Here is a 22,722-nt window from a genome sequence, read left to right on the forward strand (position 1 = left end):
CGCTGGAGGGGTGGCTGGATTCATTGTGAAGTCGTGTGTGAGATGCGACAGTTGGAACAGGTCTGTCAGGTAGTGTCAGACGCGTTACGAAAATGAAGAAGGCAAAAGAACAAGGACCTTCCTTACCTGAGATTCATCAAAGCCTGGCAATTCTTGGAGTGGTTTCTTGGAGCAAGGCAATCAGTTCTTGCACGCGAACTTGTCCGCCAAATTCGAACAATGATATTACCCCGCCCACCACGTCGAACTTCATTTTTGCGGTGGTTGAAGCAAGTCGGAGGACCGAGTGGTGTTCAAAGGAATGTTGTTTGAACTGTGAAGTTGTTTTCAGATCAGTGTTATCCCACGCAGTGACAGGTATTTTGAGCAATTTGAATGGAAGGCACATGGTAGGACGCTCACCTGAAATTTGTAAAAACTTGTCGGTGACAAGATGTGCTGAAGCGAGGTTTTGGCTTGATTTTAAGCTTGATAAGGTAACTGAATACAGAGACAAGGAAAATTTAAATTAAATAAAACCGAAAAAGACTTGGATATCATGGAAATTGGAGATGGTGGAGGGAAATATCAATGTGAGAATGTTATGGTGAGGAGGAGGCTCACAAGAAGTGGGATTAGGTAGATTGGACAACTGGATGTAATAAAAGTCATCGAACGACCTGTCACGCGCCCAACGACCTAGCCTTGAATGTATCAGGGGTTTAATGCTCCAGCAAGAAGGGACAGTGAATGATAGGTTGATAAAGGTGAAAACGAAGTTGAGAGTCAGTGAATCGGCCTGTGGGGTGGGTGGAGGACAGAGAAGCTGCTGTAATTTTATGTTTTAGGAAGCACAGCCAGCTCTATGCGACACAACAATTCAATGAAATTTATCTTAATCTAAAATAAATAATTTAAGTCTGCGTAGTTCGTTTGTTCTAAGGAGTTATTGTAGTGAAGTCTTCAGCAACATCCAGTCCTCGATGGAGGTCGGTCTTCTCGAAGAAATGCACGGACCACGTACTCATTTACTGACGGAGGTCCCTCTCGTGCTCTTGCTCACTTGTTAAAACTGTTGATGCAAATGCTTAAGATGGTGCGAGTATGACAACCGCAAGGAGCATAATGACTCCATTCCGTAATTGCAACCCAAGTATCAAAGTGTCAGCAATTACAATGCAGGGAGGACATTTAGGATAAAAGCGTGTTATTAGGAGTTGAAGCCTGCCGTAAATCGTGGGCTACACATTTCCTCTGTCACCATGTCGCGACTTGACGCCGTGATAGGCAGCTTCAGAACACTGCAGACCAATTAGGGGTCCCAATATTGGAAATGCAGATAAAACCTCACGGTACCTAGTCTGACCCCAAAAGGACCATATTTCGTAGGCTTCAGAGGAGATTTCGACAGGGGCGCAGGAGAAAAGTGACCAAATCCTATCGATGACGTAGGCTGTACGAAGGTAGGCCGATCAACCAACGTCAATCTCCAAACTCTCCCTTTGTCATGTCACAAAACCGCCTCGAATCCCACCAACCACCTCCAGATGCTACTTCGACCACTTCCTCTCCACCTCGCCCGACGACTCGCCCGCATCGCCCGTACCACCCGCATAACCCACCTCCCGTCACCCTGCATTACAACCCTCCACACCTCCACAATGAGCTGGATGGACTCTTGGTCCCGCCCCTCCAAATCCCAAGCCACGCCGGCGCCCTTCTACCTCTTACCCAACGGCGACGCCACGCCCTACTGCCGCACCTGCGGACGGGTCATATCTAGCCGCAAGTCGACAGCCTCGTCCAAGTCGTCGTCGTCCAAGCCCGAGACGAAGTCCGAGGCGAAATACTGCTCCTCGCGCTGCCGCGGCCAGAAACCGGGCCGCCTGGACAGGGAAATCGAACAGGCTTTTGTGCGGTTCCTGCAGGGCGAGGAGGAGGTCGAGGGCGCCAAGAAGGTCAAGGGCGACACGCGCGCCCTCATCCCCTGCGACCTCGTCGAGAAGAAGGTCTTTGGCGACCGCAAGGACCCGGGCAAGGTGTACGGCAGGAGAAAGAACCGCGCCTCGAGGGTCATCCCGGGCAAGGACCACTCGGACGAGGACGAGGCCATCGACGTTGGCGAGGTATACCAAGACAACGACCCCGGGGAGGAGATCATCGACGAGATGCTGGGCCTAGGGCGCACCAGGTCCGCGGAGCTCCACCCCAGCGTGCAGGCCAGCCTCTCGGTGCGCAGCGGCAAGCGCGTCAGGCCGCCACAAGCCCGCTCGCAGGTCAACGGCAGCGTCGGCGGGGAGAAGGGGCGCGCCGAGAGGATCGAGGAGACGGACGAGATGCGCGAGAAGAGGGCCGAGGGGCAGAGGCGCGCGCATGAGCGGGAGATGGTCCGGTGCGCGGCGCGCAGGGGCGTGGTATTCGGCTTTGTTCTGGGCGGGGGCGAGGAGAGGAGGAAGTGCGAGGCCGTCATGCAGGGCAATGTCGTTGAGCCGAGTTTTGCAAAAGGGGACTGGGCTGTGAGGTGGCGGGAGGATTGAGGGACTATTCGAGACAAAATACATCACAGAACATAGATGCCGAGCAGGCAGGGAGGGGGTTCGTGAACTCTACTCTTGTATTTTTCTTGTTTTCTGTAATAACACAGACTCTGGTACACTTCACACCGTCTTTTGTATTCTACACAGCACCGCTCAACTCGTTACAAAAAGCTGGTCGCCAACGTGATGGCAGTAGTGTACACCATGCCCACAAGTCCAAGGGCCATCAGGGCACCATCCAAGATCTTCTCCTTTCTGGTCTCGGCGATTCCCTTCCAATGCAAGTACGGGGGGTAAATATAGACCAAAGGCACGCACGCAAACGACCCAATCAGCGCCACAAACCGGTCCAGGTTCGCCGAGCCCGCGATGGAGACGGCGATGCAAACTCCGACGAGCGCCGTACGGAAGGCGTTCTTCTTCCACTTGGTCAAGAGGTCCTTCTTGCCGGAGCGGTAGCCAAAGATCTTACCCTCGAGGATACGCATGGCGGGGAACAGCTGGACGGGGTTGCCGACGAGGACGGCGAGGGCGTACATGAACTGCACGGCGTTGACGAGGCGGCTGTCCTGCGGGTAGTTGTCGATGATTTCGATCTTTGTGCGGTCGCCAAAGGTGGCGTAGCAGAGCGCACCGACGGAGGTGAAGACGCAGGTGATGAGCAGCATGACGCCCGCCAGCAGGGGTTCGAAGTGCTCCGGCTTCTTCATGCTCGCCTGGATGGGGATGATGAGGCCGATGCCCTCGAACGTGAAGATGGAGGCGCCGATGGTGAGGGTGTAGGAGCTCGGGTTGAAGAGCTTGACCGTGGGGTCCATGCCGCGGGTCGCCAGGGCAGAAATGTCGTACCACCAGATGTAGCCCACGCCGACGACGATAAAGACGTCTGCGATCAGGGCGGCGGGGCCGAGCTTGGAGATGTTGCGGATGAAAGCGAGGGGCACGATGACGATGGCCTGGAGGGCGATGAGGGCGGTCGAGTCGAGGGGGTTCGCGCCGCCCGTGACGGCCTTCAAGAAGGAGAACCAGTTGTCCGCGACGAAGACCAGGCCCGTGCAGACGAAGCCGATCTGAGACAGGGTGATGGAAGCGAGGATGAGGGCGCGCATGCGCGGGCCGGAGATCTCTTTGCCAAGATCGCCGTATCCGCCGCCGTAGCGGGTGCGGCATTGCAGGAGCAGGTGGAAGGCGGCCATGGAGATGGCGGCCACGACGAGCATGGTCAGCGAGGAGAAGAGGATGCCGCCGTTCTTGAAGGCCTTGGGGAGGAACATGATGCCGGTGCCGATGAAGGCCTTGAGGGTTGTGAAGAAGGTCTTCGTGGTGCTCGCGTCGCCGGCCTTGCGGGCGAAGCGCGAGGACCGCCGTCTTCCCAGCAGCGGGCGAGTCTCGGTGGGCGCGCCGCCCTGCGCCTCCTCCTCGTCGTCCGACATGATGGCCTCGTCATCCGAGTCCGCCAGGTCCTCACCGGCGAAGGAGCCGTAAAAGTCCAAGAACTCGACAAAATTCCTTGTGATGGGCAGGTTCGCGGCCGTGAAGTTGTGCTTCTGCATGACGAACTGGCGGCGGAAGCCCTGGGGCATCAGCATGTCGGAGGCGGCCGGCAGGTCGGACTCGTGGCCCGACTCGGTACGCTGCGGGTGCGAGAAAGTCTGGGCACGCTTAACGCCCTGCTCGCGGGCCGAGATCTTGAAGAGGTCGCGGTGGATGTCGCCGCCGGGGAGGAGGAGGGAGGAGGCCTCTTGCTCGTCGGACTCGGTTGTGGGGAGGTTCGGGGCGGAATTGGAGGCTTGTTGGGTCAGGTCGCCGTTGGAGAGGGTTCGGACGCCGTCGAAGCTGGTGCCGTAGCCGGAAGGGAGGTGTTCGGCGATGACGGCCGTCAGTAGACGCTCGTCCGTAGACGAGGGCGTTGTGTCGGACATGATGGGCAAGGCGGCACAGCCAGTCTCGATGGGGGGTATTGTCGATGACGGGGATTTGCGGCGAATTGGAGACTTTAACAGCAACAACAGCTGGAAGTGATCAAGCGAGAGAGGAATTGGGCCCCGGGACTTTCGAGAGTCTCAATTGAATGGGGAGTGGAAGGGCAGAAGGGGGGTAGGCAAAGATGGAGGTGCCTCGGTTGAGGATGGCTCGCGAATTATTCTGTCGCAGTTCTGATCATGGGATCACGGGAGAGAAGGGAAGAACCCGAAAAGCTTCAACGTTGTTTTTCAAGGTTGGCGGCGACGGCGGCGACGACGGCGTTGGTGGGCATGGCTTCGCGAAGCTCGAGCCGCTTGCAGTCCACTGCGGAGCACAGATGGGAAGAGAACGGTAAGGGGATACTTGCGACGACGTCCATGCCCTTGGGCAGAGACGGCGTCGACGAGGTCACGATCTATCGCGGGGGTGGGGGAGACATTGACAGACCAACGGGAGCACAGCGGGAACCCGCAGCAAAAAAAGGACACAGCAGAGGCTCTAGTCCAGATGGCGTTACGGCTCTACGTCAGTTCGCAGAGCAAGCGCGGTGCGAGGTGTCGCCTATGCAGAGGGACGGCCAAGTTTCGGATCGGCAGTGGAGATGTCCAGGGGTGAGTTGGCGTGGTTGGCCCCGGCTGACGAATGGTTGACGCTGGCATCGAGAAGTGCTGAGGTAACAACTTCCAGGTTGTGGCGGTGAGGCTTAAGCCGAGGGAGCAAGGGTCATGGACATGTCAACGACACTAGGAACGTCCTTAGCCGTGTTGGGCGGTTGAGACAAGGGGGCAAGACAAAAGATCACGTTACCCTCCGCAAGGTGTCTCGGTTTGGAGTAGATTGGGCCGTCAGTACCGGTATGTCCCAGACATTATTGTCTGTTGGCTTGACAGAAGCATTTCGAGCTCTGGAAAGTTTCACTTCCCCGGCGTTGGGTGAGTCTACCGAACAGCCGAGAGTCACGGCACTGGATAGACCGATTGCTACCCGCATCAACCGAGGAGTTGCGTCAACTGTTGTGACTGTTGACTGGGAGAGGCTACGCTACTATGCAGGCTCGCTGGCCCATGGATCGAAGAAAAATTGTCTTCGGCAGCGGGGCATGACGCCACCCAGACCCTGGGAAACTCAGCCTTCGATGCATATGGCGGCCCCCTGGGCCTTGCAGAAACGAGATTCACCCAAGTCGGAGCTTCTCCGATGGTAACCAGCGGTCAGTATCACGTGATCTGGCGTCGACAAGGGCGCGGCCAAATCGCCAGCTCTGACTGGCGCACGTGGAAGCGCATGAATGATGCATATTGGGGATAAATGGGCGCATCGCAATGGAGGAACGAGACATGCCGCTGTCACTGCAGAGCTTGCATTGCCAATATCCACCCTTCTTCAGCCATTCGACACATGTTTCTCCTCGTGAGACCGAGACTGAGACCTGATCGCGGTTCGTCTGCCGAGACAAGCCCTTGTTTGGTTTGTTTTTCCCTTCCCTGCTGGAATGTTTGTGTCTCGCGGGCGGGTCGGCCAACCCGAGATCGGGACTCACTCTCGATTCTTCCACGGCCCCTCCCTCCAGATAAGTTGCCGAGTTTCGCTGCAGCTGGCCGGTTGCAGAACTCCGTTCAGTCTTCAGTATGCCTCACTGTCGGTCCAGCCAGCGCATTCATCTGCGTGCAGCGATGTGAAGGGAATTGCGACATTCAGCGCTATACGTCTCTTTTCATGTGTGTTTCTATATTCAGATTGAGGAGGCCAGGCGGGCCGAGTCGACATATCCGAAAACAGGGACAAACGCTTTGTTTTGTCATAAGCATTCCTCATTTCCGGACAACCTATACTTGGTGTTCCCCATCATCAGGTCCCGGAAAGTTGCCACGTTGCCTACCGGCATTGAGAATACCCTACGAGTCTTCATCAGCACTGTTACATGACCTTGTATGCATCGATTAACTCACAGTCATTGACATAGTTGCACGTGTAGGGGCTCGCGCACTACCCAGCAAGTCAGCATTCACTGGGTCAGCATCAATCGTGTATTCGCGACGTACCGTAGTCGCTCCTGTCCAGCCAATGCCGGCGCATTGGCCCCATTGAGGCGCCGTCCCTGATCCTCCCGGGGCTGTTGTCGTCGTTGCTCCGGCCGTCGATGTGGTGCTAACTCGCAGCGTCGTAGACACCTGCGTCGTAGTCGAGGGCGGCACCGAAACTGCCGACGAGCTCACTGGTGTCTGCGAAGAAAGTCAGATGCGCCAGGCCCCGACAGATGTTCTTTCTCTGATGTTCTTACCAAAAAGCCGAACCACTTGAGGTCCTCCTCGGGAAACACGTCGATGGAGTGAGTGACGCCGGCACCTAGGAAAGTCTGCACGCAGAATCAATCATCTCACTGTCCATCCATACCCAGCCTAAGGTCGTCATGTGCTCACCTGCAGCTTGTCCCCAAATACGTACTTCGTATACGGGCTCCTCGGGAAGTTAGCCGTTGTCGACTGTGCCGTTGTCGAGTACCCAAACACCCCGGTCCACTGCTTGATGGTCTCGTAGTAGTTTTGCACATTGAGTGCTTCGTCCACCGACCCGTGGTAGATCTGCATCTTAGGCCTCGCGCCGGTGTAGCCCGGGTACATGTTGTACACGACATTGGCCCACTGCTGCTGCGTCCAGATGGACTGCCCCGTCGAGCACGTTGAGTTCCAGAAGTCGGGGATGTCGTCGACGGACATGAAGCAGCCCGCCGGGACGCCCGCATAGGCGATGCCAGCCGCGAAGACATCGGGGTAGGTCGCAGCCAAGACGTTCTAAAATCCCCCGTCAACGACGCCGCTCACGTACCGCGAGAGTCAAAGGGTCACAAGTGGCACACGTACCGTCATCATGGCACCGGACGAGATGCCCGTCACGAACACTTTGCTCTTATCCCCCGCATACTGCGTAAGCACAAAATCCACCATGTTCGCAATGGAATTGCTCGCGCCACCGCCCCCGTGCGTCAGAGTCATCTTGGACGCCACGTCCCAGCAGTTATCACGCGTGTACGGCGTCTGCGGGTAGATGACGATGTACCCGTACGTTTCGGCGTACCGCGCCCACTGGCTGCCCTGGTAGTACGCCTGCGCGCTTCCGCTACACCAGTGGATGCCGACGACGACGGCAGGCTTAGAGGCGAGGTTCTGCGGCACGTAGAGCCACATGCGCGTGCCGGTCGGGTTGGAGCCGTAGTTGGTCACCTCGGTGAATGTGGCGCGGGGCACAACCTCGGCGCCAAGGACCGTGGTAAGGAGGGCCAGGGCCCCGAGGGCAAGCGTTAGGAAGTTCATCATCTCTGCAGGGGATGCGGTTAACAGGGTGCTGGGCGAACACCTTGGGACGGGGACATGGTGAAGCGGCCGTCGTTGGTTTATCTATCGAGAAAGAAGTCGTACTGCTGTCTGATGCTGAAGTGGTCTGCCTACTATCGCTTCAATGGGTGACGCGGATCAAGAGCCTCCGTTTCCCAAGGACCCAGTAACGTTCTGTCGACCGGATGCCACTCCCGCCTCTTCTTGGCCGAATCCGTCCCGTATTCGCATTCTTGCACATCAGCGTTGCCGAATTTCCAAGCTTGTAGTTCGTTAACTGTCATCGTAGCGGCCACCCCTCACGCACGTGGCGTGCGCCTCTAGATAAGTCCGGCGATGGTGCAGGCCGTCCGTCGGCGGAGAAGGCCAACCCTACCCGATTGTTGAAGTGTGTGGACGGGACCTGGCCCGAGATAACGGCTGATCATCTTGCATCTGGGAAGAGATGGCTAGAAGCACAACGGGGACCGTCTCCGCATGGTTGTTAAGCGAACCCCGCGTATGCAGCTCGAGGCGCGGAATCTTCTTCCGCCAATCGCTTGGGCGGATGTTCCCGTTCTTGGGTTCGATATTGTCGACAGGTTCCGCGATCAATCCGGATAATATGCATGGCTTGCTGATGTTGCCTCCATGAGACCCCAAATGAAGCTTGGTGACGACAAAAACATGGCTTGATTGGGGCAGCTGTTCGGCCAGCCGGGATCCCGGGATTCCCGATACCACCCACGCCCGATGCTTTTTGGTTTCTTAGATTGGGCCAATATTCCCCCAAGTTGATTTCAAGTTACCCCACCCCTTCATCGGTTACTGAAAGCGAGGTTCGCTCAAAAGCTGCAACTTAGTATCAGCTTTATTCCTTTCTTCTTTTCTTTTGTTGACCGAAATATCTTGTATTGATCGTAATCTTACTCATTAAAAGACACTATTCGCTTGTATCAAACTTCTCCTTCAATATTACTTCTCAATTGCATATCTCGCCCGCTGCTCCTATGACTCATTGGCCAAGTGGTCGATGGGTTTGTTACTGCTGAGCTTGCGCCTACAGAAGAAGCGACGTCTGTCGAGTCTTTCAGGGCTGGAAAAGCTATTTCAGCCAAGGGAAGTCGGCGATAATATCGAGGTCACGGCTAAACCTGCCATATTTGGTATCAAGCTGTTGTTGCTCAGCTTCACCTTGTCCTCGATGAGACGACGGCTCGAGGGCTGTGCCATGCAAGTCCGCGATGATGTAATCGTCAACAGGTAAGGACGAACCAGTGGCAGTGGGCGTTGAGATGCAGCGTCACGTGAGGAAGAGTCGGCGATCAACAATAACCGCGGCGGAGATTTTGGCTACGAATTGGATATGGTGGACGCGAGTGTGGATTCTGCGCAAAGTCTGGCGCCAGAATTCCAAAGCTGCTCCAGCCGATTGTTCTTGCAAGGGTTTGCCGCCATACCTCTGCCCTCCCGTCGCGACGATGGCTTTGCCATCTTCAAGGTTCTGTTGCTGTTGGTCTCAATGGTGACTGTGGATTTCGATCTGTAAAACTGGCCGAAAAGTGGCGAAGATAAAGCAATTACACATGCAGCAAGTAGCAGTATCAGTTAAAGACTGCCGAATTCAAGGGCGAGAGCAATGACGGTAGATACGGAAAGACAGGCTCTAACCACTCGTCCATGACATACCCGCAGTCGCTATGAAACCAACTGCGAGGTCGGTTCAAACTACTTCGCCCTGGGCAGAAAAGCTCCTCTTCAAGAATGAATGGATCGGGTCTGTACTGAACAGACCTTGCAGGGAATAAATCCTAAGGTACGCGTCGTTCAGTCAATTGGATGACAGAATGCAAGGCAAACGCTACATTGGTAAGCCTACAGCGATTCTTCTGCGAACAGACCTCTAACTGTGGCAAGTGCCAGAAGTGAGGATCGGCAGCTGCGCCGACTTGCCTCGGAACCTGGACCTGTATTGGGCAGTTGGGGTTTGGCAAGGAGCGGCAATTCCGGTCCAGTCACCTCTCAAGGAAACGGGGTTCATCCGGCGACATTCTATAGTCGGCCGAAGAATAGGGTGTCATGTGTGCAACGTTGACGATGAAAGGAGACTAGATGACGCCGAGCATAACGCCGCGCCGGTATACCCAGGCAGGTGCGCTCTTATTCCTACAGGCATATTAAAGGGGCAGTAGAGTAGCAAACACGCGTATGGGGTCCCAATATTACTTACCATGTGGTAAGCGGTAGTAATCAGTAATCAAGAATAGGAAACAAATTGATTCCGTAAAGCTCTCAAACGGTCGACTTGCAGGGCCTACGTACTTGCAGAGTCTTGGCAGCGATAGATGCGCAGGGCCCAGGGATGCTCCCGGTTGAGTTGAATCGTTCTTCAATCGGCGGTGCCCTCCCTGCATTCATGTTTGTTTGACTCTTGAAACACCAAATTTTTTTTTCTCGAGGGCAAAGTGAACAGGGCTGCAGATTCAAACACGGAAGGCATCCGTGAAATGAGGCCCAAACTCTCGAGCCTCAGACTGAAGAATTTTCTATTGCCACAGGCGGGCAGAAAAGCGTCGCTTTGCAGCCCTTCTGTGATGGTGGCATCCCAATGTTACGTTGAGCTCCAAGGCCCATGCCTGACAGAAGCGGAGTCCTCCCCGCACAAGGAAAACGATCTCCTGCGTAGAGTAGCATTGGGGGACCTTAACCCCATCGAATCCATATGCCCTAATTTCAACTCACACTGCTCTTGTCAGCAAACACCTCCACAGTCCAAACAAGCTTCATCTTGGTTTAGAGTCGAGTAAGCTGAATCGGTCGATCTCCACGCCATTAACGGGCTTAGCTCTCCCCTCAGAGGGCTAAACACTCTTTTGCTCATGAGCAAAGCCACCAAATGGCTAGGACGGGTTTGCCTGCCGGCCGGTTGATAATTATTCCACAACGATTGAACCCCGGAAGCATACCCCAACCCGGCCACCCTCTCCGCACTAGGCATTGCCGATGCATGGGCATCCCCTCAAATTCATTCCAGGTGTGGGGAAAATGAAGTCTACCATCAGTCGCGCTGTCAGTGCCAAAACTCCCAGATGGGTGCCTGAATCATGGCCTGGGAGATGCCGGTGCCAATTGCCGATCCACCACCTGAGAAGTAGGCCACCGATGGGGTTGCCGAGCGGCAACGGTTTGGTGCCGGGGTTCTTCGAGACCTACGCCTGACATCGTCAAATTGAGAAGCGTATCCGACACAGCAGCGCAGAAGAGCGGCAGGCATTACCAGTACATAAAGAGCCATTTACCCCCGGGAGCCCGTCGATGACTTTTCTGGATGGACTTGACCTGCCCACTGCAAAGCCCATTCTCCGACATGAAGTCGCTCAACCTCTCCGCGATGCTGCTTGTACCGGCGGCCCAGTACGTTATGGGCGCTTTCGCCGACGACTGTGGTGCTTTGGTAAACACGCTGAAGCTGCCAAACACCACGGTCTGGTTTTCCAATGCCGTTCCCGCCGGCACCAACATCACCTTTCCGGAGAACCACCCGACGTGTGGCCGTCCCGGCCAAGTCGTTACCGTCGACATTTGCCGAGTTTCGATGCTGACAACCACGGGACCGACGAGCAACGTCAGCCTTGAGGCTTGGCTCCCGTCCAACTGGACCGGCCGCTTCTTGAGCACCGGCAACGGAGGAACAGGCGGCTGCATCCAGTATGAAGATATCGCTTATGCCGTGTCGCAAGGTTTTGCTGCCGTCGGCGCCAACAACGGCCATAACGGAACCATTGGCGAGCCGTTTTTGAACAACCCGGGCGTCATTGAGGACTTTGCCTACCGCTCGCTGCACACCGGTGTTGTCATCGGAAAGGAGACCACCAAAGCGTTGTACGGAAAGGAGCACACCAAGTCGTACTACCTCGGATGCTCAACCGGAGGCAGACAGGGCTTCAAGGAAGCCCAGGACTTCCCCGAAGACTTTGACGGCATCGTGGCTGGTGCGCCTGCCCTCGCCTTCACCAACCTGACTTCCTGGAGCGGCCACTTCTTCACTGCCACCGGCACCTCGGATAAGCCGACTTTCCTCTCGGCGGACCTCTGGAACGTTGTGTACAAGGACGTTCTTGCTCAGTGCGACAACCTTGACGGCCACGTCGATGGAATCATTGAGGATCCGGACCTTTGCCAGTACCGCCCCGAGGCTCTCATCTGCAGTGCCGGCCAGACCGAAAACTGCTTGACCGAAATCCAGGCCCAGACGGTGAGGACCGTCTTCTCCGACCTGTACGGCCTCGATGACGCCCTTGTCTACCCTCGCCTGCAGCCCGGGGCCCAGGCCACCGGGATTCTCCTGGCCGGCCGCGCTTTCTCGTACACCACAGACTGGTTCAGAAATGTCGTCTACAACGACAGCAACTGGGACCCTGCCACCCTCGGCCCCAAGGACTATGCCGTAGCTGCCCAGCAGAACCCGGGCAACATCCAAACCTGGGAGGGCGATCTCTCCGCCGTGAAGAACCGCGGCACCAAGGTGCTGCACTACCACGGCCTCCAGGACCCCATCATTAGCAGCGACAACTCTGCGCGCTACTACAACCACGTCTCGAGCACCATGGGACTCAACTCGACTCAGCTCGACGAGTTCTACCGGTACTTCCGCATCTCTGGCATGAACCACTGCAGTGGCGGCCCTGGCGCCACCTTTATTGGCAACAAGGCGGAGGCCGTTGCTGGATACGAGCCCGAGAGGAACGTCCTCTCTGCCATCGTCCGCTGGGTCGAGGAGGGCGTGGCCCCCGACACAATTCTCGGAACGGCGTATGTCAACGGCACGAAGGACGGCTCTGTTGCTTTCACAAGAAAGCACTGCAGGTACCCTACGCGTAATGTGTACAAGGGCACCGGGGACCCAACCAGCCCCGATAGCTGGAACTGTGTATAATTGAAACTGTTTGTTGGCAGCCTTCTCCTGTATATATTATCATAGCAGAAATGCCATAATATGACCGTTTACTTTTGTCAGCGCTACGTATCCTCTACAGGGATACCCCTATCTGTGTTTTCGGTTTCGGGTTCTACTAAACCAGTCCTTGCCCTAAGTTTCTGTTTGATCGATGCATCGGCCGAAGTTTCTCGCTTTTGAAAGCTTTGGCAATTGTGAGGAATCATTCAATTCGGTGCGCTTAATTGGTTCCTAAGTTCAATCAAACCCACCTTTACACCATAAATTATCCGCAATATGCTGACAGCCGGCAGCCTTTCCAGGGCATCCTCAATGCTCATTTCGTACATTTACGTTTCATCAATCAATTGATTGTAAGCCTTACGTGTATGTGCCCTAGCAGCCTTGAGATGCTTAGGGATGAAAGGGGTCAGCTAACGTTATGCTCGCACCAAGGCATCTGTGGACCGATGACCTGATTTAAGATTTGGGACTTAAAAATGGCAAGTTTTCTTAGGGATCTTTTGGTAGAACGGCCCTGATCAATCATACATCTGAACAGTGCCTAAGGTAACCTTGATTGAGGCTGAAAAGCATGACTCGTCTACGTGTTTCCTCAGACTCCCGCTGTGCTATGTCCGCGGCGACGCTCCGAGTTATGCTTTCTTTTAAACTGTGGTGCTGGCTTAACTTAGAGCCGACGAAACATAATCCCTAACCAACAGCGCTTGGGCCAAAACTGTGCCAAATCTCAGTGTCCTCGATGACGATGAAGTGGATGTGGTAACTGCCACTATACGACAGAAACGGGTTCTTTCGAATACCTATTTTCCCGAACATTTTTCCTTGTTCTTTCTGGAACCTTTTGTTACGTATTTTTACTTTGTCAGGCTGTTGAAATGGCACCTGACCCAGACTACAGTTCAATATGGAGCGCAAGTTGGGCATACGTGATATTCTGTTGCGGCTTGGAATTCTAGACGAACAACCATATTCACTATTTCTTGCGTCTAGTCTAATAATAAATGGACTTCAATAATCGTTTTTTATAGTCAAAGAGCAGTCATTGCGGCATAGAGAGCCCTTTCAGTCTAAAGGAGAGCATGGCGCACACATTCGGTATGGCTGCAGGGATTCAAGGTTTGCTCATGCTCACATCTTCTTGCAACTGTCGACTTGAGAGTTTAAGCCACAGCAATGACCACATTCGCTGTCAGCGTTCGATCGAGTCGCCACGTCTACACGGGCCAAATCGTTCCCCGCCGAAGGATCTGATCCGCCAAATATTGCCCAGTCACCCACAATGCACCGGCTTTCGACATCATCGGGCAAATAATGATGAACAGCGCAAACGGAACAGGCATTACAAACTTGGATCCCAAATGGGCGGCTGAGAGCAACACCGCGCGTATTATGGTAATTGTTACCATCTTCCATGTTCTGGCCCTTGCATTTGTTGGATTACGAATCTATGCCAGAGTCTGGGTCCTCCGGGCGCCCGGATTGGATGACTGGATAATTATATTATCAGCGGTGAGTTCTTGTCGTCATTGAAAATACCAAGGGTTCGTCAACTAATGGCTCTGGGGCTCTTGATATGCGCTTTTGGCGGTTGGATCATCTTTGCTATCCAAACGCGGTATGGTCTTGGCAAGCATTTCTTGACGATCGACAAGAAGTACGATATCGTGGCATTTCGGCATGCTACATTCTGGCAGTCAATAATCTCGGCTTCTGGAGCCATCATGTGGCTTAAGATTTCTATAGCTCTTAACCTGTTACGCCTCATCACCACAAAATCGTTCAGATGGGCTTTGTGGGTAACCATCGGTAAGTTATCAGCATTGGATGCGAGAATCGATGGCATATCTACCAACTTGCAGTTGGGAAATGAAACTAAACGATTGAGTCAGTTTTTACCTTCCTCTACTGTGTTGGGGGCATGTTTCCCTTCTTCTTCCATTGTAAACCAATGTCGGGCTTTTGGGATAAAAACACCAAGCCGCCTCCCACCTGCAAAAGTGGCAACACCCTTGATAAGTTTGGCCTCGTCAACACATGTACGTAGACATTTGTTTCCTTTGGATTTTTGGATTTTTGACTAGACGACTGACAACAGGTCTAGCGTTCAACATCATTACTGATCTCATCTTGGCTCTATTGCCCGTACCAATCATCTGGGCGCTGCAGATGAAGCAGAGAGTCCGAATCTATGTTATTGGAATCCTGAGCCTTGGTTACTTGTAAGAAGATGGAAACTTACAGCTATCACGAAGAGAAACCCACTGAACGAGTTCTTTAGCGCTGTCGCCATGGGCATTGTCAAAGCCTTCTACCAGATCACAGCCAGCACTGACTCGGACAAGACATTCAACCAGAGCATTCAGCTCTGGGGATTGTGAGTGCACCGACTTCATACGATAAGTAACTCACTCTGACCGTCTCTTCTGCTAGTCTTCAACTTCAATTAGGTATTATAGCAGCTTGTGCGCCAGCTTTAAAACCTCTGGCTAGTAGGATGCTCCGCCTATCCTCCTACGACAACTACACACACGACTTGTACGGTAGTCGCTCACGACGAAAAGGAACCGCCAATAGCATACCGAGCAACAGGGAAGTGCTTATCCGTGACGGCACGCTGATAGGAAGAGTACAGTACGAGCTTGACGAGTGGAACGTGGGCTCTAGCAATAGTAGCCACGGTTTGAGCAACGCCAACAGTGAGACAATAACGACAGTCACGTCTTGCAACCCCGGCTCAAGTCAGGGGACGAGAGGCAAGCAGACGACGGACACAACGAGTGGCAACCACCCTGACAAATCCAACGGTATTATCAAAACAATAGAGGTTAGTGTGAGATAGTGGGGGCGCGGTAGTCGATAGAAGGTCGGATACAAGCGAAACATATGTAGCCTTACTGTGCGCGGCATTTGAGATTGAGGGTTCCTACATCGTAGGGTAATAGGTTTTCATACTATAGCGACAATTCCCATATATATATATATTTTACGTGATGACTCGCCTAATGAGCCATATCGTAGCAGCCAAGCCGATGAGTTCCATGCGCTGCTAACCAGAATGAAGGTCAGAGTAAAGATGTCGATTTCATAGCATGTCCAGGATGTAAAGTGCGGAAACCTGAATTACAACAATAGAACAATCAATAACCCTCCCTTTAGAATTAAATGACCCGATTTGATCCTGTCCACGTCAGCGGTGGGCCAACTTTGGCCGCTTGCCGGATTCAACGGGGTGGGCTTCGGTCGCCGGGCGATCCATTTACTTATAATGAAGGCACCGATGGAGTTTATACAGGGATCAAATGAAGTGCGTGCGGACTGGGACCATTGACGGTAAGCATCGCGGGTGGAGTAATGCTCCGGAACCCAGGAACTCGTTGGGCTAAAGGGTGTTAAGAATTTCAAGAATCCTATCCTTGTGTGGCTGATGCTTCCATGTAGATAGGAATGGGAAGTGTGGATTCTGGCCAGAGAGGGGCGTCAAGTCCCGTCTTCATTGTTCAAAGTCTGAGGTGGCCTAATCGCAAGTCGAAGCATCTACAGCTGCTGGCTTCTAATAAGCTGTATGAAAAGTATTCCTAGCTAGACAACGGTGATACGACAATGACAAAAATAATTATTGACAAGTTACTCATTATTTCTATTAAACTCACGTCTATATGCTACCTGATTATACGAACGCTTTTGAAATGTATCATTACCGCTGCCTTGGCGTCCGCCACCCTTCATTATCACCGCCGTTGCTTAAAATTCAGCCAGCAACTTGGGCAGAACGTACTGGTTATTGTACTCCCACAGAATAGTTGTAAATTGTGCAGACCACGCGCCGCCCGTGTAGTATGTGCTCTTGTGTCCCTGCAGCGCGTACTGGTTGGTGATATGACCGGCCTTTAGCTCAGAACCAGGCACGCGCAGGTGCATAGCACCGTGATCGGCCCAGGCCTTGAGGTTAAGCGTCTCGGTTCCAAGGCTCGGAATTGTGCCGGCGGAGGCTAGCAGCTCCAACGACTTCTCGACCAGGCTCTGCGCTTCAGTGGTGTTGTAGTCAGATGAGCCGGTCACGAGAACACGGAAGTTGTCGTCGCCCAGGTAGTCGAAGCGGCCCACAAATGGGGTGTCGGGGAGGGAGAGCCAGTTCTTCGGTACATTGTTGGTTAAAGAGTAGCTACTAGGCAGAGAAGAGTGGGAGACAATGCCGACGTAGACTGTGGACCACTCCCACTTGGAGAACACGGCGGTCTCCTCCTCGTCAATATCAATGCCGTTGAAGTTGGCTATGGTAGGCTCGAAAGAGATTAGGAGCTTCTTGGCTCGGATAAGCGTTTGTTTGTCGTCGGCTCCACGGACAAGGACCTCGACGCCCTCGTCGGTACGCGAAGTCTGAACGGCTGTAGATGAAAGAAGCACGTCGTCGCCCAGAAGCTCAGCAATAGCATCATATAGGTCCTGGTTCCGCTTGGAGACTGGCACAAAAGAGGAGACAGTTCCTAGGAAAGAGCGGGTTATAGGGGCGCCGAAAGCCTGCATGACGTATAACGTCGTTTGATTGGCAAGGTTTCCCATCCCTAGGCCGGTGGTCTGGAAGATGCGCGGCACCGCGGCCTGAAGATTGTACTTCTCAACGAAGTCGGAGAAGCTGAGAGTCAGATCCTCGGGGACTCCAATGGTGGTGTTGGGGAAGTTCTCGTATGAGGGAATGATGATAGACTCGTATTTTTCGCAAAGTTCGAGATACGCGTTGAGAGCAGCGGTGACATTTGCTGAAGCCGGCAGAGAGTAGTTCGTAGCCATGCCGGTGTTGAAGTCGGCGTACGTGGTTGTCAAGGCCGAACGAGATGGGGTTTGGACGGGAATATCGAAGCGGGCAAAGAACTCCCGGGCGCCGGTGTAGTTAGTGTAAGAGTTGACGCCAAAGTCGTACGGGTTGCCAGTATCTGGGTCGGTGAATGTTGCAACATGGCCGCCCTGGACATGTATAAGTTTCAAGATCCTTCTTCCAATTGTGATGCACGACAACTTACAAGACGGTTCTGCTTCTCAACGACGACAATGGTCTTGTTCAGATCTTCGCGTAGTCTGACAGCGGCGTGGGCGCCAGAAGCACCGCCACCGAGGATTACAACGTCCCTCTCGATTATGGTTGTGGTGTTGCTGGTCGGAATGGCGGCCGCTGCCGCAAGGGACAGGATGCCAAAGACCGCCGCAAGGTGAGCAGACATTATGAATTACGAGGAGGGATGATAAAGAATAAGAATAGAAAAGTCAGTGCTCAATGCTATGAGACAACCTGCTTAAATTCATTAACTTCTTCCGGCGGATGGTTAGTACTTAAAGAGCGGCAATAACGAACGGCTCAAGGGATCCAATATGCATGCCGCGGTTATGAACGTGTTCGCCACGCCACGCCGTTGCATGGAAGTCTCGGGTGGCTACGCACTTTGCCGCTCCATTGGCGATATGCAGGGGGTACTTACCCGCTTGTATTGAAATTTATTTCCAGTTGGGGCATGTAGGCCGTGAGTTATTGGAACCATTTGCCGGATGTTGGTGGCTGTTTTCATTGGCAGGGATGGCATGCAGGGCACGCGACGTGATAATGGGGTCCAAAAGTGGCGATTGCAAGTTTGCCCTTGCACTCGAGCCTATCGGCTTACTGCCGAAGCTCTAGCTCATGCTGACAGCCATCCCTTTGAAGGTGAGCACTTTGCAATGCCAATCTGATATTCAGTGATCTTCACGAATTGGCAGCGTTGCTCCTTTGCCGATTTTGCTAATAGTGAAGGGGGCCAAGAGATGACACTGAAATACGACTCGTCACCTTCAAAAGGATGGGTGGCAATGCCATAGTGCCTAAATCAGACACACGGGGTACTCGTAATTATGCAAAATGCTACGGCCCTGTCACGGCCCTGTCAAATGGACAGATGAAGAGGTAGAAAAGAGTGACAACTGGTGCGCAAGAGCGAAATATACGCGCGGCCGTGGAGCAACCGAGGCGCTGAGAGAAGCACCGCCCCAGTCGGCCATGTGGGGAGCATGGATTGTTCCGTTGTGGATGGGCCGGATACCGGGAACGTGGGAGTGAAAACGCAATCGACAACAATTATCTAGCCACAAAGGGAAATTACGATTGAAAATTGGCGATTGAACGCGATGGGAAATCGGCTCAAGTGTGTTTGGTTGGGGATGCGGTATATTTATCACCTTGGCACGTACCAATACATCAATCATGTTGAGTAGTGAATGTGGTTGCTCCTACGTCTATTTTGCACTCGGTCGGATGCAATTGCCGCGTCAAGGGACTTTAATAATTGGGCAACACATAATTCATCTAAGCATCCATAAAATATCTGGGTCTAGGACCAGGGCCAACGCTCAAAGTAGGTTAAGCGGTCTTGGGCCGTGGTAAATCAGCAGTTTTTGCTCCAAGTCGGCGTCAGATGAGACGATGAAGCCAAAGTATTTATACGGGCAAATTTCTTTTTCTCACTCACGTCATGATATATGATGAGATATATGGACCTGCACAGAGAACCAGGTGTACCATGTAATTTTCTTCACCTTTAAAAGCACACCCATGATCGATCTACACATACTGGCGCCACCACGTGGTCGGATATCAGTGCACTCTTGATGCGAGCTAGGGTTGCAAGGAGCGCATGGTGTCGTGACGATGAAGATCCCGCATTTGCATGGCCTCCCAAAATGACGTGTAATTTTTATTGGCAATGGGATAGGACCTAGTACACATTGTTTCCAACGCCCTCTTCAAACCGATTAATCCCGAAAAAAACGTCTATGTACAAGTCTATTTTATTGCCTACTGGCATCAACATGATGATTCCGCAACTCTGAGGGGAGTTCTTTCGTGCAACCTTGGTCTTCAGATGAAGAAAAATAAGACTATTTAGTGAATCCCTTTACTTATTGGACTTGCCTAAGAAGTACCAAGAAATTAAGATCCCTTCAAATCGGGTGGTATCACAGACGACCTCAAGACACGTTTAAGAATGGCCCTTTGGTTGCTTTAGGTATTCAGTTATCGTTACTCAACGCTTTGATCGTATTTTACATCTATTACATTATAGTTGCCAATGGCAGTATCTACGCGTAACCGAAATACCATCACAGTTATATACTCAATCGATTATGTGCAAATTTCAGTCTCTCGCTAACCCGGGACTTAGTAGCCAGCCAGGATTTGGGCCGAAATCTTCTCGGCTAGAGCATAGACTGTACTTTGAGGATGGCCAGGAGGCAACAGCGCAAAACTGCTAGCGTCGACGACTCTCAGACCACTAACACCAATCACCTTGGCGTCCTTGTCAACAACAGCCATCGGGTCGTCGGTCTTTCCCATGCGGCATGTGCAGCTTGCGTGCCAAATGGTCATCACGGTGTTGCGAATGTTCTGGAGTATCTGATCGTCCGTCTCGACCTTGGGCCCAGGGAAGTACTCCTTGTTGTCGGCCAAGACGGGACGCATGGCATTGCTGGAAAAGGCTTGGCGGAGACGCTTGAATGTAGCCAGTGCGACAGCAATATCAGTCGAGTCGGTGAGCCACTTGGGGTCGATAAGTGGCAGGTCCTTGGTGTCGGCCGAGGCGAGAGTAACAGTGCCTCTGGATAGAGGGGCAACGAGGCCACCGAGGATGGTGGCGTACTGATATCCGTCCTTGGGTTGGGTAAGAAGGAGGTTGGCAAAGTCGCCGACGTAACCAGGGGCGGTGAGGTACTCAATCTCAGGCCAATCCGGGGGAAACTCCTTGTCGAGGACCGCGGCAGCTTCCGAAGAAATGAGATTACGGGGAGCCTTCTCCCAACCGAGAAAGTCGCAGACAGGGTTGGTGAGAGGTCCCTGCTTCAAGATGGAGTAATTGACGGCGAATTGGGCGGCGGTGTAAATAAGATCATTGGCGAGGCGTGTCAGTGTCTGGACTTTGACGCGCCACGTAGGACCGAAAAAGACGTGGTCCTCCATGTTCTGACCAACACCAGGGCGCTCAGCGATGATGGGGATTTTGAACTTCTCCAGCTGGTCCTTGGGCCCGACGCCGGAAACCATGAGCAACTGGGGGCTTTGGAAGGCACCGGCAGACAGAATGACCTCCTTGCGTGCCTTCAGGGTGTAGGAAGTAAGCCCGAGGTTTGAGGAAACAACGACGCCAGTTGCCTTCTTGTTGCCGTCAAACAGGATCTTTTTGGCAAGAGACAGCTGATAAACCTTCAGGTTCTTACGGCCGATGGCTTCGCTGAGGAAAGATGTCTGGCTAGATTCTCTCTTTTGCGAGTCGGGTTGGATGGTGTCGGCGCAGTACTGGGCGCCCATCAGCTCGCCGCTGTTGAAGTCCTGGGCCTGCGGGATACCAATCTCGTTGAGCGAGGGTTCGAGATAGGTGCTAAATGGCTGGGCGTAGTTGGCATAGGAGACAGAAAGCGGGCCGCCAGCAGGGGAGAACGCGTCGAGGTTGTATTCGGCGCTGGCATTGGGGGAGCGAGAGGAGCCGGGCTTGGTAAATGCGACACTCTTTTTGAAATGCGGTAGGAGGGCGTCCCAGGTGTAGCTTTCATCGCCGACGGCGTCTGCCCACTTTTGGTAGGACTGTTTAGTACCACGCTGATATATCATGAAGTTGCGAGCAGAACTGAGAGGATTTGGTTAGAATGCCGAAAGAAAGAGAGGCATGGATCGGTTCACCACATACCTTCCGCCAAGACATTTGCCGCGGGCATAGTGAATGCGTCGTTTATTGGCACCATCTTGCGGCTGCGTTACAAAATTCCAATCCACGAGCGGGTTCGTGTCCAGCGGACTGGAACCGGCGAAGAGAGTGTCGCCGGCAGGAGTGTTGCCAATGATGGGATTGGTGATTTGGTAGAATGTGCCGGCTTCGATAACGGCCACGGTAACATCACTTTTGGCACTCAATCTGTTAGCCATAACCAGACCAGCAGTGCCACCGCCAACTATAACATAGTCAAATGTGGCATCTTTTCCAGTGTCGCCTGCGCTGTTACCGAGCTGGCGCTTGAACTCGGCATGTTGTTGTGCGTCTTCGGCTGGGGCAGCGTTTGCTAGCCCAAGCACGGCAGCGAAAGTTGCGAGAGTATGAGATACTCGCATGTTGAGCAGATGAAATACGAACAATATAAATGAATAGAAAGATGATGCTGACACAGGGCAGATGTATGAGGCCATTTCGAAGTTGGAAGGATCAATAAAGTACTTATAAGGGATTCTCCTAGTGCTTGCGGGAACCCACGGATACTCTGAAATAGAACAAGCGGCTTTTGGTATGAGCCTCTAATTCTTATCACAGCTAGATTCACGACGAGACAATAGAAGTTCGTGACATTTCGGGCTTCTTTAGGTGTACTAAATTCCGTCTATAGTGATCTTGGTAAAGACAGTTCAATTAGCGCGTGAACGGACCTTAGAATCGCGGAAGCTCAGGGCAACAGTCACCGTCTTAGGGGCTCCTGGTCCGACAGTGGCGTGCTGCTTAGTTGGCCACCTTTTTTTGGGATGTTACTAAAAGCGTAATCAGGTTCGATGATTGCCAGGTACACAAACGTGGCAGCTTTGACTTGCGGGGGCGACGTGACGCAAAGCGCCAGAATTCATTTTTGGCTGCCCGTTCGGAGAGAGTCGAAGTCGAAGTTTAAAAAGCCTCTAGTGAATTTACCCCCGAATTTTTACGGGCTTGGGCTAAAAGCAGCCAAGCCAGCAAACGGACTCCATGTTGACTTTGTATGGCGCTCAAAACGGAGAGATTCGATTGGACCTTTCATTGAATACAAATACCAGGAGGGGCACGGTATCGTGATCCGTATTCTTTCTTTCAGTCTTTGACCGTTTAGGCCAGCCACATATGTAGTCGCAAAAAGTGTCCTAATTGGGTACAAGCACCGGCTTTGACAGTTTCAAAAATAACCTGGACAAACAACTCCTGGACGTGAATAGGTAGATAAT

At 53.1% G+C, this 22,722-nt stretch overlaps 7 protein-coding genes across 7 annotated transcripts; 3 read left to right on the top strand and 4 right to left on the bottom strand.

The window, feature by feature from the left end:
* Window positions 1–1,640: 1,640 nt before the first annotated feature.
* Window positions 1,641–2,516, top strand: EsH8_I_000179 (uncharacterized protein; the record flags this gene model as incomplete). The annotated part of the gene is made up of 1 exon (XM_083267592.1): window positions 1,641–2,516. The coding sequence occupies one exon, from the start codon at window positions 1,641–1,643 to the stop codon at window positions 2,514–2,516; it is 876 nt and encodes a 291-aa protein (XP_083118030.1).
* Window positions 2,517–2,677: 161 nt separating this feature from the next.
* Window positions 2,678–4,438, bottom strand: EsH8_I_000180 (transmembrane amino acid transporter protein-domain-containing protein; the record flags this gene model as incomplete). The annotated part of the gene is made up of 1 exon (XM_083267593.1): window positions 2,678–4,438. One exon carries the CDS (start codon window positions 4,436–4,438, stop codon window positions 2,678–2,680), a length of 1,761 nt encoding a protein of 586 aa, XP_083118031.1.
* A 1,918-nt stretch (window positions 4,439–6,356) lies between these two features.
* EsH8_I_000181 (CE1 family esterase) lies at window positions 6,357–7,795 on the bottom strand (the record flags this gene model as incomplete). The annotated part of the gene is made up of 6 exons (XM_083267594.1): window positions 6,357–6,376; window positions 6,431–6,467; window positions 6,524–6,703; window positions 6,763–6,837; window positions 6,902–7,273; window positions 7,343–7,795. 6 exons carry the CDS (start codon window positions 7,793–7,795, stop codon window positions 6,357–6,359), a joined length of 1,137 nt encoding a protein of 378 aa, XP_083118032.1.
* Window positions 7,796–11,159: 3,364 nt separating this feature from the next.
* On the top strand, window positions 11,160–12,728 carry EsH8_I_000182 (uncharacterized protein; the record flags this gene model as incomplete). The annotated part of the gene is made up of 1 exon (XM_083267595.1): window positions 11,160–12,728. The coding sequence occupies one exon, from the start codon at window positions 11,160–11,162 to the stop codon at window positions 12,726–12,728; it is 1,569 nt and encodes a 522-aa protein (XP_083118033.1).
* Window positions 12,729–14,305: 1,577 nt separating this feature from the next.
* On the top strand, window positions 14,306–15,545 carry EsH8_I_000183 (uncharacterized protein; the record flags this gene model as incomplete). The annotated part of the gene is made up of 6 exons (XM_083267596.1): window positions 14,306–14,558; window positions 14,642–14,788; window positions 14,848–14,971; window positions 15,031–15,126; window positions 15,246–15,448; window positions 15,496–15,545. 6 exons carry the CDS (start codon window positions 14,306–14,308, stop codon window positions 15,543–15,545), a joined length of 873 nt encoding a protein of 290 aa, XP_083118034.1.
* Window positions 15,546–16,493: 948 nt separating this feature from the next.
* Window positions 16,494–17,968, bottom strand: EsH8_I_000184 (uncharacterized protein; the record flags this gene model as incomplete). The annotated part of the gene is made up of 2 exons (XM_083267597.1): window positions 16,494–17,714; window positions 17,771–17,968. 2 exons carry the CDS (start codon window positions 17,966–17,968, stop codon window positions 16,494–16,496), a joined length of 1,419 nt encoding a protein of 472 aa, XP_083118035.1.
* Window positions 17,969–19,932: 1,964 nt separating this feature from the next.
* On the bottom strand, window positions 19,933–21,873 carry EsH8_I_000185 (GMC family oxidoreductase; the record flags this gene model as incomplete). The annotated part of the gene is made up of 2 exons (XM_083267598.1): window positions 19,933–21,394; window positions 21,455–21,873. The coding sequence occupies 2 exons, from the start codon at window positions 21,871–21,873 to the stop codon at window positions 19,933–19,935; spliced, it is 1,881 nt and encodes a 626-aa protein (XP_083118036.1).
* Between the last annotated feature and the right edge of the window lie 849 nt (window positions 21,874–22,722).

Source organism: Colletotrichum jinshuiense, chromosome 1, assembly GCF_051148585.1.
Source record: "Colletotrichum jinshuiense chromosome 1, complete sequence".
Taxonomy (NCBI): Eukaryota; Fungi; Ascomycota; class Sordariomycetes; order Glomerellales; family Glomerellaceae; genus Colletotrichum; species Colletotrichum jinshuiense.